We start from the raw sequence: 14122 nt of genomic DNA on the forward strand, positions 1-14122 counted from the left end.
CTAACAGAAAGGGGTCTGGAGGCAGAATGACCCATCCTTGACTAAGAATGCACTTGCCCACTGCCCACCAGATCTTATATTTGGTGACCATCAGGCCTAGTGTAAGATCTGCTTGTTCTCCAGGACTGACACTGGGAGGAGAGGTTTACTGGAGATATGTAGTGAATGAAAGGGTAGAGTTAGGGAGGTCATTTTAGGACTTTTTTTTAAATTTTCCTTTCGACATGTATGATCAGTGTTCGTGTTTTAAATATTCACACCTGGAGAAATCAGAGAAAGGCACAAAGTAGAAATCCAGATAAAGTAACTGATCAGTATTTCTGAAGTACTGTACCTTCTCTCCTTCCTCGAGCAGTCGAAGCAAAGTTGTATTATCAGTCTTTTCTTCTTCATCTATAGAACTACCCTCAGCTATTTGATCCTGCAGTTGCTCCTGGTTTTCCTCATCCCCTCCATCAGGTGCAGAGCGAGATCTCTTCAGAGGAGGCTTTACCAGACCTGCATAGTAATCAGAGAGGCAATCAATGTATTGACAAACACTGCAGGGTTTTGGGGGATATATATGGGGTGTCCAATAAGTGGGAATGTAATCAAACTGGCATAAACCAATAGCAGTGCTAGTCAATACAGTGCAAGTTTCCCACTATACCTCAATCTTTATCACCAATACTACTGCCTTTCTACTGCGGGAGCAGGTCCTGAACTGACACTTCTCCCCTTTTTACCCACCTTGTTCTAGCTCTTACTTTTAATTTTACATATTCGAGCCTGAACATCTTGGCATCTCTGCTGTCCCAAATGACCATAGAGCTGTGTGCACGCATGGTGAGTGGATGGGGTGAGGTTCTGGCAGCAGAAACAGAGAACTTGAAAGCCTATCACCAGATAAGACATGCCAGATGGGAGAAGAGCTGTTAAACCTTAAAATCCAGCTGACACACTGGACACACTATTGAGCTGACACACTGGACACACTATTTTTTGCTTTTTTCTGTTCCGTGAAGTGTGTTGTAGTTGTGTGTTCTCTTAACATTTCTGTAATTTTCTGTGATTTCAAGCAGATTAGTCAGGACTTTTAGATCAAGAAGGGACATGACAGTGACTTAAAACTAACGTCTCCCCCAACTCTAACAAATGCTATGAATGTAAAGGAAAGGATTTTTTCCCCCAAGAACAACTGTTTATCTAATTCTTTCCCAGTTATTTTAAACTCAACTCCCTTGTGCATGTGTGCATACATACATTTTTAAAAGGTTCTTGTTGTCTGGTTGATGATAGTAGTAACTGAAGTCACCTTTCAAAAACACGTGAATCTCAAAATTAACTGCCTAAAGTTGTGGCAGTAAAATGGGGACCTACAGGACCCTTTATGTTTCATTTATACAGCTCTGGTAATTTGAAGAAATCCAGACTTATTCAGGGAGAAGCAAGTTTAAAAAAGTTAAAAGTTTAACATCAAATAGGTTATTTCAAAACACAGAGAGAACGATGAATTTACCTTTAACTCTTGCAATAGTGTCTTCACCATGTTCTGGCTCCTGCTGAGTGGCTTCACCTTCTGAACTCTCTTCTATAGTATCTTGGAAAACAGCAGGATTTCCAGAAGCCAGGCGCATGTAATATTCCTTGCTGTCATAGCTTATAGCTCTTCGGTAACGAGTAGGTTTCTTAGAAGTAAATGAATGAAATATTAGTAAGTCAACTCTCTAATAACTGAAATGAAATTTTTCCAAGACTACTGTGTGCACATTACATGCTCAACAATATCATGTATTTATCTGTGGTCAATCATAAGCCAGTTAAAACCTATGGATAAAATATAAGATTTAATTCCTAAGTGGATTTGCAAGGAAGCTATTCAGTCTCAGAAATGATGATCAGACTGGGAAATGATGACCAAACTTGAAATACAGAGCTTTTAAATGTGGCCTGTGTGTTATGAATTGCCACAAAAAGACAAACTTGCATTTAAGATTTATCTATCTATTTTGTCATTCCCTACAATATATGCATTAGTTTAAATGCATACAACAAAGAAAGGTAAAAATGTGTACATACTGATGTGCATTAAATCACACAATAGCCAGGGAGTTGGATTTAAGACTCAAACATTTAATTAAGGAAACTAAAGTTTAACTAATATTCTGCAAACTTGTGGTGGTGGCAGGAGAAGGCCTAAGATGTTAATCTTTAACTAATGTAACTAATTTGCAGACTGTCCCCTTGGGAGAACTATTGCAAATTATCTCAGTAACTCCAGCTCCTAAACGGAAATTCTGGCTACAAATGTATGTTACACAGGTTTCTTCTGAAGGTTAATTCTTGTGTTAAACATCTGATTACAATGACTTTACTATAATTAAAAAGACAGATAACAAAATCAGGACAGTAAACACACTAGGGTGGTCACAGAAGTAAAGTTGGGGATAAAAAGAGGTAAGGATGAAATGAGCAATGTGCCTCTTTCCGAAGTGAAAAAATGAACTAATTTATGTGGATGTGGAAAAGTTAGATTTGGAATCTGTAGTGAAGGTTTTCTTCTGTGGCTATTGCCAGAAAAAAAAATTGCTAAAAAACTCAGCTTTTATATGAGTTAAGCTCTGGAACTTTAAAAAAATCTTTATTTGATCACACTTTTTCCATGAAAACAAATAATTGTTCCTGTCCATTCTAGAACTATTAGCATAAACCCAGTGTGGTGTCATACACTACCATCTGCCAATCTAATGAGTGTAGGTATTCCTTCATGTGCTCCTGTAATAATTATTGGGAAAAAAATGTGGTTTTCAATTACTCTTCATGTAATTTACCTATTGATATTGGGCAATACAAAAACTCATGTAGACAAAAATAGCACAGCTATGAACAGATGTGCTAAAATATTAAAAGATGCAGGGTACCGATATGGAGATTTTCCAGTTAATACTATCTACTCCAAAACGTAAAGCTGTTAGGGATCTGTTTAGAGTAGCTGACTCATGTAGGAGAAGAGTGACAAACCATGCGTCATGGTGCGTTAGCAACAGATAACTGGATTATGGCTGTTACAATGACAATATTTATTGCCATAGTGTTTTTCCGGAAATAATCATTGAACAACCTATGGGGGGAAAACCCAAACAATACCTCCACCCCCAAAAAAACCACCAAACAATTAAAATGACAGAAAGGATAATTGTAACTATATAAACCATTACATTTAACATCTTAAATAATAACCACTTTTATTTCACACATTTGAGCTTAACAACATGTCTAATTCAAAAGAAGTGAATGAATCCCACATACCATACTTAGTGATGGGCACGACTGAACACAGTTGCATATGAAAGCAAAATTACATTTATACTTGTATATAGAATGGCCAGTAATGTGTACGTTCCAATTTCTTTTGAGGTATGTTTGATATTTTGAAACATAATACCAGTTCATTACATTATACACCTTATTTTCTAATGACAAAGCTATAGAAGAAGGAAAGGATTTGGGGGAAAAGGGGAAATCAAAATTTTGATTTTAGTTCCAACAACAAAATGGTTACAGCCCCACTATTCCAAAAAATATTATTTCTTTTTTATGGGGAACACTTTCTAAACCCTCTACTAGCATAAGACACTTTTGAAATACAGTTGGGATAGGCATGCTCCAAATAATCAACGACCAAATAAAAAAAGTATTTTAATAGTGGTGTTAGTTTTCCTAAGTGACACAAAATTACCACATTGCCCATTACTAAACATGTTCCATAATCCATTAATTCAGATCCCAAGCCAATACACATGTACAGTGAAAACAGTGAGAGTAAGCCCAACACAGCCTGTTAGTGTGCAGCAAAGAAGGCAAGAGCTACAGAACATTATACGAAGTGAAGACTGAAGAAAACACAGCAACATCTTCTAGGTGTGAATATTGGAAACCTTTAATCCTGAAAATATTTACTGAAAGAACAACGTTGAAAGCCAATCGTAAAAGCCTTGTTAAGTTTGCCTAGCATGCAGGAAAACATTTGTATTTGTTTGACATTCTTTCAGTGGGTAATTTTGTTTCTTTACCTTTTGAGGAATGGTATCATCAGGTGTCTCAGGAGGTTTACTTGAGAAGTCAGACTGAAAACAGGGCATTAAGTATAAACATATCAGAAAAAATTACTTTTGGGAAGAATGCCTGATGGTATGTTCTCCTCTTTGCGTGTACATATAACTCCAACTAAGAGTGAAATATATTCACTATCTAAACTAGCCTAGTGTGGTCAGGACATTGCATTATTAATTGGTTTCATTCATAATGCTTAAATAAAACCTTGAATACTCATTTCTATATGATTAGGATTCTCTCAAGAAAAGAGCGACTTCCAAAATGAATATGGGGAACACATACCTTCTTTGAGAACCAATAATTGTCCGTGTTACAAAAGGGCACATGTACTTCTGCACATGGCCCACATGTGCATAAAAACACACTGATGCATATGTATTAGTATTTTCATGAGTGCAATTCAGGTGTGCACACTAATCTAGGTCAGTAGGCCTAGAGTTTGATCTATATTAATGGAATACAATACCCATTTTGCTCAGAATTACTGAAGTGGATGAGATAAATTACACTTCTCACCAAAATCTCTCATTAATTTACAGTGGTGTAACAAGCCTCTAGAGGGCCACGGTGCAATAACAGATTAGGGAACTCCTTCCCAACTCCAGAATCTAAAATTTTGATTACATCCAACATCATGGTTTCTAGCATCCCCCACTTGCCCCACAACTCCCCTCCACCCCCCTTCAGCACTCCCCACAGCCCACCAACAACTCAGCTCCCAGACCCTCGCCCACCATCCTGGGAACTTCAGTGAGAGCCAAATTTGAGTGATGAGTGGCATTGCAAACTGGTGCATGTGGTTGCAGTGCCATTCAAGTTTGGCCTGCCCAGGTTCCAACACCACTCAAAATTTGGCTTAGCTGTCCCTGTGATGATGGAGGGGTGGCTGGGCCAAACCTGAATGGCGCTGCAACCCCTGCAGACCCTATCTCAATACTACTCAAATTTGGTCTGGCTGCCCCTCTGTTGTAAGGAGTGGTGGCAAGGTCAAATTTGAGTGAGTGGCACAGTGACCCCACGCATCAGGTGAAGTGCCAGAGCGCTGCTCCATCTTATTGGACCCCAGCATGACTGCAACACTTGCACTGTTTTAGTTATGCCACTGGTAATTTAATATGCATGAAAACTTTAAGAACGAATTCCTCATGCAATGTTTTGAAAATGTACCACTCTAGGAAATTAATACTACTAACAGACCTATACCTTTTATTCCTAATATACTAAAACAATTTTTATTGTCCTTAATTCTGCAAGCCACAGATTTCTCCTTGTGTCCCTTTCCTTCCATTATGAATTTTCCACAATTCATAGCTTCTAATTCGTCTTCATTGCTATCGACTTCTCCCTTTTCCCATTTATTTAATATTATTATTATTATTATTTTAAATTGGTTCTTTCACTTGCCCTCTAAGACTTACTGGATTTTTAACTAGCATAGTCTTCTTTTTCAATTGTGAAATTGTTGCTTTTTAAGCATCTAGTAAAATGGTCCTAAACATTTTCCAATTATAATAGACACTTTTTGTTTACAGTCTCAACCAATTTGGTTAAATTGTATTCAGCTTTATGAAACTGGCCTTTTAAAGCACCAAATGTGTATATATATTGCTGATTTGGACTTCACATTTATGATGTGTAAACAGCATGATCAAATTATGATCACTTGTACCTAAGTAACCACTAATTTTTATTTCTGTTACCAATTCCTCTTTACCTGTCCAGAGCTCTAATATAGAATTTGCCCAAGGTGGGTGCAACATTTTTTGCGTTAGGAATTTGTCATCTACAATTTTTAGAAATTCAAAGAGTGTCTTAGTATTGGTAGCATGAGATCTCCAGCATACATCATTTATATTGAAGTTCCTGTGACAACAGTTTTTTTCTGCTACACAATATAGACAGATGCTTAAGGAGTGGGTCATCCTGTTCTCTAGCGTCACTGGTGGTCTGTAGCAGACACCTAATAGTACCCCCGCTTGCACTTTATCTGTTCAAACATCAATCCATAAGCACTCAAGATAATTTGCTTCTGAGCTGTTAATGACTAGGAAAAACGTAGTATTATTTTTGACACAGAGCCGTTTCACTCTCTTTCTGCCCACTTGATCCCTCCCACATAGGTTATGGGCAGGATTTTTAACATTCCAATCATGCTAATCTTCCCACCAGTTTCAGTAATACCAACTAGGCTGAATTCATGAATTGTGATGAGCATTTTTTTTAAACAAACACTGCACTTCAGAATAATAAGGCTTAAAAACTATTACAAACACTCAAATACTGTACACTTACCAGCAGATTTGTCTCTTGTTCAGTTTCTGGCATGTAAGGATACTGAATATAAAACATGTCATTTCGTACCATCTTCTTCCTCATTCTGCAGGGTCCCTCTGTCATCTCCAACATACATTTATCCAGATGGGAGCCAATGGGAGGACCCCACAAACCTCGCTCCCTTAATAGTTCATACTCAATTTGAGACCACTCTTCTGTCACATATTTTAATGCATTCTGCTGACGCTGTAAATACAAAGGTTTACAGGTTAACAACCAAGGCAAAACAACATTTCAAAAGACCTTCTGGTTTCAAAGAAATGACTGTGGTTAACCTACACAATACTATATAGTTAATAGAGAGTTTGATTTGAAGTTATAGTAGCAGCTCAATGCTATTTTAATTACATTTCCAGCAACAATTTATTATGGCCAAGGTTTATAGTGCATTTTTTGTCAGCGACAAATGGGCCTGCTTCTTTTTTCTTTTTTTAAATTAAGGCTACTTGTAAATGATAAACATACAAGATGCATAACATTAATGCAAGTATTCTGGAAAGGGCTTTGTTGAATGAAGAAATAAATTCTATTTTGAATCCCTTCTCTGACTGTTCATACATAAACATAATAAAGATATTACATTAACTATTAGCTCTATATTAATAGTTGGTTCCAAGTGGTTGTTCCTCTAGGAAGCTGTTTTCTCAAATTTAGAGCATGCTGCTCAGCAAGCGATCCTAACCATAAATGTGATTTGCTGGATGTTTGGCAGAAAATGCTAGGTTCTGTGATTTCATTTCAGGAGGAACAGATCTGGTAAACAGCTGCTACTGTCTATAGATACCATGATTAGAAACAACTGCTCTAAAATCTTGTTTCTGTTATAAAATGGTATACTATATGTATGGAATGTATGTATGTACTACTAGTGCTACAAGACTGCAGAAACGTTAGGACAGGATACTCTGTCCCAAATGTCATAAGAATATTTCTAAATACTGGAGAAAAAATATTTTGAAATCTGCTCTAAATCATGTATCATTTCCTGTGGATCACATTACTTTTCTTGTGGGACGGCCACACTGCAAACCCCAAAGCTTACTTCAAAGATAATTAAAAACAACCTTTCAGCTGGAGTATGATGGGATGTTGCTTTTACCCATGAAGGAATTGCTTCGCTGGTTCATAGATGTTTAAGTACTGCAGACATCCTTACTGCAGATTATTTCATTTTTTAAAGCATCTACATGTAATTTATAACTTTAACTTCCCATCTGATGCTTTGAGTATTATTATAAATATTAAAGCAAAAACTGTAAACATTAAAATAACCAATATGTAATAAACTCATTGTCCATTACAGAGAAATATTTACCCACCAGTACAATCTCTAAAGTGATCCCATGTCCAACTGACTACGCTTTACATGTATCCACAAGTACCACCATTGCCATGCATGGTTTATATAAATAAGTCAATGTCTAGAAAACTATTTTCAGAGTATACCTTTTCTTTATTAAATTACATGAAAAGGGCAATGACTGCTACAACAAAAAGGTTTTCCTCATTAATGTACTGAAAGACTCATGCATCTCTTTTTAATTTGATGCACAAACCCATGCTAATAATGGGCAGTGGTTCAGAGGATAGGATGCCAGATTGGGAATCAGGAGGCCTAGGGTCTAGTCTCAGCTCTGCCACTGACCTGCTGGGTGACATCGGGCAAGTTGCTTCAGCTCTCTGTGCCTCCATTCTCTCTCTCTCTGTCACGTTGTCTGTCTTATCTGTTTCAACGTTAAGCTCTTTAGGACATGGACTCTTTTACTATGTGTTTGTACAGTGTCTTAGGGAGACAGTATATGCAGTTTAATAGGCTCATCTTAATTCTAATTAATTCCCTGGATACTCCCTTACCTCTTGATACTCTTTGTATTGCATGTCTACCAAGTCCCGAACCACTGCAATGTGAGTGAACATCCACTGGGAAATTTCCTAATCATAAACGAGACAGAACATATAGAAAGCAATTTTACAAAGGTAGATTTTTACTGCAAAATATATGGATAAAACACCTTAACTCTCATACAGATCAATTTCTTCTTAAAAATATATTAGATTGATTTCAAACCATTTAATACAACCATATTCTTTAGTTTACTTATGATCAATTTTCTGAACTAAACTAAACACATGCTGGTATTATTTAATGGTGATCTGCAAATACTTAGAAAACATCCCAGAAATACACCAAATACCAAAGGGTAGGGGGCATTAAACAAATAAATGAATTAAAACTTCAGTTAATTTAAAAAGAAAAAAGGTAACTTATGAATGGTGCCTGGTTTGCAGACTACGGAGACTGAAGACCTCTGTGTTCTATGGCTTTCTGCCAATGCATGACTCTTCACCCTGTTCAGTTTTTGGCCCCTCTTCCACTCTGGACATCTAGGGTTCCAGTTAGAACACCTGTGATGTTTTTTTCTGGTATGGGCACCTGTCCACCAGGAAATGGACTAGACCACCAATTCATTTCACACAGGCCACTGAACACCTACTAGGCAACCTAGGGTTCTACTCTTCCACACCATGCAGAACATTAGTAGCTCCAAAGGAAGTCAGATGGAGTTACTTTTATCCCACAGGAAGAAAGAACCCATTAGCAACCTGCTAAAACAACCAGATACACATTTTTCTTCTGTTCTAACATCCAGACAAATTCATGATAATTGAAGAGATACCATAGCATACACTACACTGGTAACAGCAAACAACAATGGTGCTGTTGGTTATCGTGAGGCTGAGTGGGTTTTTAAATGTATTTTATTTTAATTAAAAAAAAAACAAACCAACAACGCTGTGCTGTTTTGTAAAGTTAAACTCTTTTTAATATATTCTATGGTTGAGGTGCTTCAGAAGTCAACAATTTTATTGTGACATATACAGGGGGATATCATCTTTTATTGAGTTGTATTCTGTAGTAAAGAAAATACTGCTGGACAGTGTAATGCTTTTTAAAGGAAACCTACCATCAAACTTCACTAAACCATACAACACTGTTAAAAACCCAAGCACCCACCTTACTTCCATGGGTTGACTCCAGTTTACTGCAGCTGGATTTTGCAAATTGGGATGATGTAACATTACCGGTTTAGGACCCAATCTATTGAAGCCCTCAAGCACAGGTGTAACTTAAAGCATGTAAGCAGTTCCACTGACTACAATGGAATAACTTGCTGCTTAAAGTGGCTTACTAGCGTGCCTTATGGAGCAGGAGTGACCAAGTCTGGATATTCAGAAAGGGGGGAAAAAGGTACTTTTTTCTCCTCTATCCCTTGCTACTTGGGGCATTCATCACATACAGTGAAGTGTGAAATTGCTGGATTTTTCTCCCAAGTATTTACAGGTGACCTTTAATAAAACAATACAAATTACCTGCGTAGAGAGATTATGTTTGTTGAGCCCACTCTCCTTTCGGTTTCTTCTTGATCCAGTTAACTTGGAAAGGCCAAACCCACTGCTGACCCGTGAAAGCTTCGATTGTGTGGTTGGAACTAAAGATTCCCCTCTACTGATACATTTCTTCTCATGGGCTATATTAAAGAGAGCGCTGATGTTATTTTTCTGATAGAATTACCACTTTACTTAGCTAAGCACGATTCCCATCCCCCTTTTCTTAAAATTAAAAAAATGACCAACAATTTTCATATACAATTAGATAGCGTTAACCATGAGTCAACGAGGTTCTTAACGAGTAGAACAACAGCCTTAAAGCATGATGGATCCACATAGAATCCTGAACTCTGGGGTAGGTTTTGTTCTATGCATTTATGTTCACCGTACCCAGGGACCTCTCTCAGTTTGTTCTTGACAAACATTTATACCATGGAAGAGAAATTCAATTACAGAGCTCTTTCCATTTACCCCCCACCCTTCCCCCCCAAATCTGAAAATCTGGCTTTCCTGTTGGCATTCCATTCTGTCCTGAAACATGATACGAGTTCCCCACACAGCTATTTCTACTTATCATACCTAATTCCATCCAAGTGTGGAAATATGGCACAGAAAGGTATTGCTAAACTAACAAGTTTTCTCAAACTTTACTATAACACATGTTCAAGGCAAATTATGAAGAAACAATCAAGAGTCTCTCTAGCAATAAGAGAAAAAGATTTCTAGATGAAATTGGTTTAAAAATAGAAATGGTGCATTTTGAAATTAAATTTGTGGAACAGATGCAGCTATTTTTTTCCTTTCTTTCAGAAATTTATCATTTAGGAGACAGCAAAAGTAGAATAATCAATTGTGTATTCAGTATCAATTTGAAGACTCCCAGGTAAAAATAATGGAGGTATGCCAAAAATATTTTTCCATCTCATTTTCGTTATGCTTATTTGCACCTCTCTTGAAGGAGTAGAGAGCATTTCCAAGAAGGCTTGTTTTGGGAGTCAGAAACCAAAAGGTAAGCTACAGAGCTGACAAGTTTCATTCTCTCTTTCACATTATAAACAATGGAAATAAGTACTAAGGAATGCTTCTAACAGATTTTGGATAGGCTGGGGCTATCAAAATATAAATAGCATATTTATATTGTGGCAATCCCCAATAAGCTGCTTTCTAAACACAGACAAAAACACACAACCCTCTGCCCTGAAGATTTTGAGAATAGAAACTGACAGCTCAGCTGCAGTTCTCAAACACTTTCCTCATACTTTTGTTGCTTTTACTTTTATGGAGCCTACATCAATTCACAAATATTTTCAATGCGTAGAACAGGTATGATTGTTACACACAAGATACCGGACACAAAACCAGAAAAGCAAGGAAATGAGAATTGAACCCACTTAACAGTGCACAGCTTCTTGTACTCTATCCACAGGCACAGACCTTATAACTACTGTACAACACAGTCTACACACCCTTAACCATGCCCCCGAAGGTTGCCAGCCATCCAACACTCCTTTTACCAAACTACCCTCAAAACACACCAATTAACAACAACTAGTGTTACAATGGGGTAGCATGATGGAGGGGCTGTGCACGCAGGAGGGATGCTGAGGGAGTAGTCTGATGCTGAGGTTGGTATCCATAGGGGCCAGGGCTGGACTAACGATATGGTGCTTAGACATACCATGACACTGTCCCCTCTGACGCCCCAAAACTGTACTGTGGTTCTGCCAACTCCCACCTGAAGTGGAGATGACAGATGTCTCCTTTTCCTCTGGGAGTCAAGGGCCAGCATGAGGTCAGCTTTCCCTCCCCCAAAAAGGAGCAACAGGGACCATCTCCCCTTGAGAGTAGCAGCAGGGGTCCCCTTCATCTCCCCGGAATAGGGAGGGGTGGCAAGCAGACTGGGCCAAACCCAGCAGCCAAGACACACTTGTATGGGTAGGATGTGGGTCACCCGGGGGGGAGTCCTCTGTTGAGGTGGCATTGGTAGAGTTTCCCAGAGCTGTGGATGCACTTGGGATGCACCCCTCAACCTCTGTGAGATGCACATCTCCTTGAACCACTGTTTCAGGTGGTCTGCAGACTCAGGCAGAACACTGTTTCAGATATGCTTGGCTTGTGTTATCAAGCTTTTCCTGAAACTAGAAACTTATTTTTAATTTTAAATAAATGGAATCCTAGATTCTGACTTAATCACATGTCTGCAGGAGCTGGAGCCTAAGCACAGGTTTATAGTGTCTATGCCTTAACTCAGCCATGCTATGAAGGTTGAGTTCAGGCTCTGGTGTAAGGTCTGTAGTGTACTGTAATAGCAACGAGTCCTGTGTTTACACATGGAGGAATAGATGATGCATACTGTTAAGTAGCTTATTTTTTATTTTCCTTGATTTTATCGTTTTGCATCGTATGTTATGTGCATTGCTACCTTAACCACGGAAAGTCTGTCCTACCCAGGGCTGTCTCAATAATGGAGCTCTGATTACCAAGGGAGCTTTGCCTGCCCCCTTCTTCTTACTGCTGTAGATTTTAGGAGGTGAGATATGGTGAAAGAGAGAGAACTGGGGGCTGTGGCAGGGAAACAAAGAAAGGTGAAAGAAGCAATATTGCCAAATCTAAAAATCATGTATTAGGCCCCCTGAAATCATGAAATTGACAAAAATAAATAAATAAATAAATAAATAAAAAAGATCAGCAGCTTTAAAAGTACTACCACCACCACCACTCCACTTTTGTTGTTTGCTGTCTGATTTTTGAGCCATTGGGGGAAACAACTACCAAACGTGATCATTTCAGGTTCAATATTCAACCTTAAATTCAGAAATATGTGATCCTGCCTGTTAGTTTCTTGAAGGGGACTCCACTTACCCTCTCCTGACACCGAGCTTTGGGGAGCTGCCATTTTATCCCTCTTCATCCCCTCTCCACCAGCCTGTCTCCCTCCTAATCCTTCCTGCCTTTTCCTTGTATGTCCCATTCTTCCTCTCAGGCTTCTACATACAGCCTCCTGTCTACCCTGTTTTCTTTTCAAAAACTACCTATTGAGATGGATCTACTGAAGATTCACCTCTGACAATTTTTGCGTAAACACTCAATTTCCACAACGAAAGCCCAGCCAGATGTAGAAAACCAAGAATTTTAAGATTATTTCAGAAAGCCACCTTAATTATAGAGTCTCAACCAGCCTCTCCATAATTAGTTTTTAATGCCTGCCATTTATCATTTTAAAAATTAAAGTGATAGCATGGACTAATCAAGACAAAATGTTAATGAAAGTTTTGGCTGGGTTACAAAGTATTGCGAATGGCAAGGTGTGATGGAAAAAGTGAGGAAAAGAACCATGCAAACCGTTTTTACACCATGTCTGTCATCAAAGCCAGGTTACACTACACCATATTGGTACACAAGGAGTATTTGTCCATTTTTCCGCATCTTAACTGATTTCGCAACCATATTTAATATTCTCTGTTTCGAAAAGACCTAACTAAATTGTGAAAATTTAGCATTGAAATGAATGAGTGGGAGCTTGGACTCACACTGTCCTTTCTGGGATGCTAACAGGAACCTACTGCTAATCTGGATTGTTGTCCCGAAATTCCACTGGTCACTTGTTTCTTTTCAAATGTGAATAAACAATAACCCACAGAGATTAACCTTGTCCAATAAAACAAATGTGAAACCAGCAAATAGTTCAGTGCTATTGGCTTCAGATGCCTCTTTCAGTCTGCAGTTATAGCACCGTGATACAATGCTGAAGATATTTTAATTCCTATTAATACCCCAACCTTTGTTTAATTCCCCATCCTTATTTAGTGAACATCTAACACAGGAACAGTAGCGTCAGAGTTGCTGACAATGTGACTTACTGATGGTCAGGACCCAGACTTGCCTCAAATGATATTTTTGCAAAAACTATACTGGAATAAATTTTATGAAAACAATTCTGTAGATAAGAGTTATAACTAATGAGTATTAGTTATACTGGTATATTCCAGTATTATTCTGGAATGCACAGAATAATAACCATTGCTCTAGTTCTAGAACAGAAATCACCTTATAAGAAATAGTGATAAAGGATAAGAATATAATTAATGCCAGTCAACATGGTTTTATGGAAAACAGGTCTTCTCAAACAGACTTGATTTCAGTCTTTGAGGAGAATACAAGTAAATGTAATATATTTACACTTCTATAGGGATTTAAAGCAAAGTGGATTAAGAATTTGCCAACTGCCAGATCTCAAAGTAGCCTTCAATGGGAATCATCACCCAATGGGAGTGTTTCTAGTGGGGTTCTGCCAGGATTAATA

General features: G+C 38.1%; 1 protein-coding gene across 9 annotated transcripts in view; it reads right to left on the reverse strand.

Annotated features, from left to right (window-relative positions):
• Positions 1–14122, reverse strand: part of WDFY3 (WD repeat and FYVE domain containing 3) — a 262278-nt gene that overhangs the window by 37511 nt on the left and 210645 nt on the right. For 8 of the 9 annotated variants that reach the window (XM_073340560.1, XM_073340559.1, XM_073340566.1 and 5 more), the window contains 6 exons: positions 9802–9959; positions 8284–8361; positions 6388–6615; positions 4053–4106; positions 1499–1667; positions 335–498 (listed from right to left, as the gene is read on the reverse strand). In XM_073340560.1, coding sequence (XP_073196661.1) covers positions 335–498; positions 1499–1667; positions 4053–4106; positions 6388–6615; positions 8284–8361; positions 9802–9959 — 851 coding nt within the window. The remainder of the gene's footprint in view (positions 1–334; positions 499–1498; positions 1668–4052; positions 4107–6387; positions 6616–8283; positions 8362–9801; positions 9960–14122) is intronic. The other variant, XM_073340564.1, reaches the window with a different exon arrangement.

Source organism: Lepidochelys kempii, chromosome 4 (genome assembly GCF_965140265.1).
Source record: "Lepidochelys kempii isolate rLepKem1 chromosome 4, rLepKem1.hap2, whole genome shotgun sequence".
NCBI lineage: Eukaryota > Metazoa > Chordata > Testudines > Cheloniidae > Lepidochelys > Lepidochelys kempii.